The sequence below is a fragment of the Athene cunicularia genome, assembly GCF_003259725.1.
Source record: "Athene cunicularia isolate RWA chromosome 1 unlocalized genomic scaffold, athCun1 chr1_part2, whole genome shotgun sequence".
Classification (NCBI taxonomy): domain Eukaryota; kingdom Metazoa; phylum Chordata; class Aves; order Strigiformes; family Strigidae; genus Athene; species Athene cunicularia.
Genome location: NW_020799092.1, coordinates 26,780,690 through 26,786,057, shown reverse-complemented (window position 1 = coordinate 26,786,057; position 5,368 = coordinate 26,780,690). Strand labels below are relative to the sequence as shown.

At 38.7% G+C, this 5,368-nt stretch overlaps 1 protein-coding gene across 1 annotated transcript in view; it reads left to right on the top strand.

The window, feature by feature from the left end:
* Positions 1 to 737: 737 nt before the first annotated feature.
* The window catches only part of ATXN10 (ataxin 10), an 80,345-nt gene continuing 75,714 nt past the window's right edge, over positions 738 to 5,368 (top strand). Inside the window, exons 1-2 of the mRNA XM_026867949.1 lie at positions 738 to 926; positions 3,930 to 4,012. Coding sequence (XP_026723750.1) covers positions 739 to 926; positions 3,930 to 4,012 — 271 coding nt within the window. The 5' untranslated portion in view covers position 738. The remainder of the gene's footprint in view (positions 927 to 3,929; positions 4,013 to 5,368) is intronic.

Genomic DNA, 5,368 nt, shown 5'->3' with positions numbered 1-5,368 from the left:
TCTCAAGCTTATGTCTCAGATCTAACTTTCCTGTTTGATCTTGAGTCCACGACAAGTCTATTTAAGGTTCAAGGTGGCTGCATCTGGATTTCCTTTTTCTGACTCTTGTCAGAAGTTCTGGATGGACAAATTTATTGAGCTTTCCTGTAGGAATGTCATAAACACTCTTTGGAGTAGCTTCTTTTTGCCAGTCGTCTGCTGAAGGAGACAGAGTTGACTTTCTCCCTTGGCTTTGATTCACACAGCAGCCAGCAGCTTTCTTCACCACTTCTCTTTCTCCCTCTCGTGAAATTTGTGGCAGGCTGTTTTTTATAGCAGAGTGTCTGATACCTCCTTCTTCTGAAACATCTAGAGCTGAACATCTAAACTGTGTTCATTATAATTAAAGCAATTCCTAATTCTTGAAACAACATGCAGTGTCATGTATAAATATGGTAACTATATGCATTAGGAAGACTGTTTGTTTTTTTAATTAAGATTCCAAAGAACTGTTGGAAAGCTGTGAAGAATAGTAAGGCAACACAACTCTCTCACTCTTTTCTCTCCGAAAAGGCTGGTGGTGTGACTGTGTGCATATGTTTTGCTCTTTCTGCTCAAAATACCTTGTATCCTATGAATAGTTAAAGATTGTTGCAGAAACATCTTTGGGTTTACGATAAGAAGTGTAACTGTCACAATATAGGCTTTTTGATAGCAGTGCATTTTTTGGTTCACTACAAATTTATTTATTTCAGAGAAATGGCAGAAGAAAGTGTATTTCGGGATGTGCTGGAAATCCTGAGGAACGCCTCAAGTGAAATTGAGCGGGCCTATAAGGACTCCTGTGAATTGGTAGATCTAAACACCTGCCTGCTGCTCATAGCAGAGTGTTTCAGATGTCTGAGGAATGCCTGTGTGGAGTGTGCCAAGAATCAACATGTCATGAGGTATAGTTATGATCCATTTTAACCCATACAAAAATATAACCTTCTGATGTTTGTGTGGTTTTATAGAGAGATTCTTATTTTACACCGCTGTGTTAGTTGATTTATTAACTGGTATTTCCTGCTTGATGCAATCACTTGAAATGAAGTATGCAAGAAACAAAAATAGCTGACCTATTTGTAGGTCAGAGTTTGGGGCATTGATGAATAATAGAGCAAAGCGTTTGTGTCCTTAGTATGTGTTGATTATGCAAATGATAGAAGCCTTTTGGAAGTCTGATTGTAGAACTGTCCTTTTTTTCTCTTTCTTTTTAATTTTTTGGATAACATGTAAGCAGTCAGTTATCTGTTACAGGATTAGTATGTTATTTTAAGGTACATTTAGATCTGTTTGGCAGTTGTGGCAAAGCACAGCATGTAGAATTCAACTCTGGTACATATACAAGTAAACTGATATTAATGGATAAGAAGTTAGTCTGACTCCTTAAGTTATTTAACCTCTCTTTTTTTGCCTCTGTCTGTTGCAGCATTGAAGGGATGCTTGGGATACAACTAGCTGTAGTTACTGAAAACCTGGTAGTCTACCTGCTGGTTAAAAAAAAAAAAACAAACCCAAAGCAACAACAAATATCATCAGTCCCTCCCCCACCAAGAACCCGTACCCAACCAACCAACAAAACCCCCCAAAACGTAGCTACAAGTCTGTTAGATAATGAAGAATTGTGGAATACAGTCTTGAAATTTGGTTTCTTGGGACTTGTCAAATTTGGTTTATTGAACTAAATATAATTTTTACAGGGGACCAAGTTGCATCTTCTGTGCTAGGGCAGAATTTTGTTAATGCCACAAAAGTTGCGGGACTTTTATAAAAAGCTATTACTTTTAGAATAAGGTAAAGTCCAGACTCTGTTAGTATCTGGATGTACTAGCACTTGTGATCATGGTGTGGGTCAAGGAACTGATTTGACAGAAAATTTATATGCTTGTTTATAAATTTTTGCTGGTAGATGTTCAGCCAGTCTGGGTTCCTTATTGTAGCTCACTGTAGCTCCCTAGTGACTCGTGTTAACAAAACCTGGGAGGAACAGATTGCTGTGGCTGGGAGTTGGCACAATTGCCCTTTTCAGTAGCATGACAAATACAACCTTGTCATGGCTATCTGAATTCCATTAGAAAGTAAAATTAGTGGAAGATGGAATAATGAAATTCAGATATCCAGCCTGCTCCTGGACAGGAATGAGCTCTGCACTGGTTATACTTGTGCTGTGTGCTTACCCTCACTAGGCACTTAAACAGAGCCTTGCTGGTTTAGGAAGCTGGAGGCTAATAATTGTCCTTTAGCCTGCAGGAGGGGGAAGGCCTCTGTGTAGAGAAAGTTCTGACCGTGTTTCTAACAGGATTTGGTGGGTCACTCAGCGGATGCAGTTTTGGCTTTGTAGCAGCATAATAATTTATGCTCCTTTTAATACGGTGCTCCGTGCTTTGAGCCAGCTCTGTATCTGCCATCTGTTTGTGTTGATTTTAAACAGTTGCAAATGCACAACTTGTTTAGGAAACAAATGTCCTGAATGATCAAAAGTTGTGAATGGAAGGGAAATGAATGTGCCTTTGATGTTGGTTTGAAGTGTGCAGCATTCAGATATTCCAAAAAAGCACCTCCAAACTACAGATTGTTTGATCCAAATTGAAACTGATTGTTTCTAGGAAAGAATGTAAAGATTGTAAGCACATGGATTGTGTGACAGCTTTTAAACTACTGGGGAATACAAAGCTTTGTTCCTTCCAGGGTCAGGTTGTTTTGCTTTGTGTGCTGTGGAGAAATTTGGGGTCTGAAGGGATGGAAAATGTTTTAATAGATTGTATGTATACCAGTGTGCATGTGTGTATTATATATTTATAAATGTATCTTTGGCTTCTTTTCCTAACTTAATGAGGAGTGTGTCTAGAAAACATCTGCAGAAGACAATTCCTCAGCATTCACGTGATGAAATGGTATTTTTAAATAACTCGTGCACGGGTGTGGAGGTTAGGTAGAGAAGGTATTGCTGTGTTCTGAAGTTTCAGGCACTCCGTCTTGGCTGATCTCAGAAATCTTGACTACTAAAGTACAAGCATCGTAAAAGCTGAAAACCTCATCTGTTTATGCTGTATTCTTTGAGTTTTGTTTTTTCACTGCTGTTGCATACACATCCTTGCACATAATGTTGTCTACCTCCAGGATTGCTGATCTTTGGCCGTAGAAGTATTTTGTTTTGTTTTGTTTTTTTCATTCCAAATGGCTTCACTGATTTATCATCACTGTCACCATGTTTTTCATGTCTGGAAGGGTTCAAGGCCAGGTAGCATGGGGCTTGAGCAACCTGATCTAGTGGAAGGTGTCCTAGCCCATGGCAGGGGTGTGGGACTGGATGATCTTTAAAGGTTCCTTCCAATCCAAACCAGTCTGGAATTCTACCTATGATTCCTTCTCACTGGAGAAAGGATAAATGATTGCTAGACCTTCCCTGCTTCCCTCTGAGAGTTTTGTTTTTGAACTGTCCCTGTGGTTCATTTGATGGCCACCCCTAATCGCTTTGTTGATATTTAAAATCCTCAAAAGTTTATTCCTAAGTACATTAATGCTTTTCCTGAGCACTTGAACTTCAAACAAAGCAAAATTTTTTTTACACAGATAAAGCTGTTTAAATTACAGGAAGAACCTGCTAATTTTTAACATCTGATTCAGAGGAATGGCAAAAAGAGAGGAAATGGTACTTAGCTCTGAGGTACTGTATCCAAAATTGTTAATATGCGGGTTGATGCAGTAAACCCCTCTGTTTTGCTTCTGATGGTAATAGTGTGGCTACTGATAGTCAGGCACAGTTAACTAGGAGAAACAGCTTTTTATTTTAGTTTCTGAAGATGTTAAAGACTTGCTGTTAACTTCAGTAAAAAGCCTTTTCACTTTATTTGAGTGTATTGATATCAAGGGATTTTTTTTTTTTTTTCTCCCCAATTTAATAATAGGAACTTAGGCCTCATCTCCACATCGGTGCATTTAATCAAGTTGCTTGATGGAATGAAAACCAAAGAAGAATTGTTATTGACCGGTAAGGCTGTGGATTTTGTTAAATATGTAGCCTGCACTGTAATTTTTTTTTTTAACAAGCAAAAGTCTTGTGGTGGTGTGATGTCACCTTACTAATGCATTTTATTTTGTAAGCAGGAGTAATTGTTTCTTGAATTGCAATTAAGAATTGGGGGAGCCTTTTCTCATGCTGGTTGAACAAACTCTCATCCCTTCTCTTATGCTGCTTGAAAAAACTCTCATCCCTAAGTCTAGTCCTGTTGCATTTTCCCTTAGCTGTTTTTTGTGAATTGTTAAAGAAAAGATATGTGGAAACTTGTTTAAACTTAACCAGAATATTTGAATTGCAGAAAGGAAAAGTTCCTGTAATACCTTCATTCAAAATATGCTCTGCTGTTTTACTGTCTTTTTATTTGCTCTGCAAATGTAGTGAAATGGAGAAAGACTCTTTATTTTGATGACACTTGAAATAATTTATATGATTCCAGGAAACAAATTTTAGCTGTGACTTTTTAAAAATTACTATTTTTTAAATTTTAATTTTAATTTCTGTACTGTAGTTGCTGGCCATTTGGGGTAATATCTGCCAAGAATTAAGTACTAATTTGAATAGTGTTCATATTTCCTTAATGGATGATTTTTTTCTTTTCATACAGTGAAGAGAAAAATCTGCCTATGGTATCCTTCCTGTTTAATGGCAGTTATTGCTCCAGATTTCTACCAAACTCATTTCACTGGATATTAAGGCATTTTCAGTAATTTTTTTCACAATCTGCATTTCCCTGTGTGTGCATGTGGAGCTTGATACAGGGCATTGGACCCCAGTCTTTACTGTCTGTGGTTGCACAGAGTACGGAACATTTGGTTTCTCATGTTGCTTTTATTTCGTTTCACTCCCATTACTTGGATGAGGTTTTTACTGGGTTCCTGTTGCTGCTTTTCTATCATTTTGTTAAAGCAAGTGAAACTACTGTCATACAGTAACTTACCCTCAAACACCTTTATGAAGCTGGGAAAGAGCAGTGAAGTCCAGGATACTGTTTTTCCTTTTGCTGCTATATTTGGCTCAAAATAAAGCCTTTCAGACATGTGATGGTATTATGCTTAAGCCAAGTTTGCTCCTTCACCCGTTGCTGGAATCCTTCATCCAGGGCAGGATCAGTGATGCTAGCACAGTCCTTCAGTGTGGGAGGACCAGAAGTAAACCATACGGGGGGTAAAAAGAGGGCTTGATCAATTCCAGGATGGTTTGAGTTGGAAGGGACCTTAAAGATCATCTAGTGCCCCCTCCCTGGAAGGGTTCAAGGCCAGGTTGGACGGGGCTTTGGGCAACCTGGGCTAGTGGAAGGTGACCCTGCATGGGGTGGGGTGGGGGGGG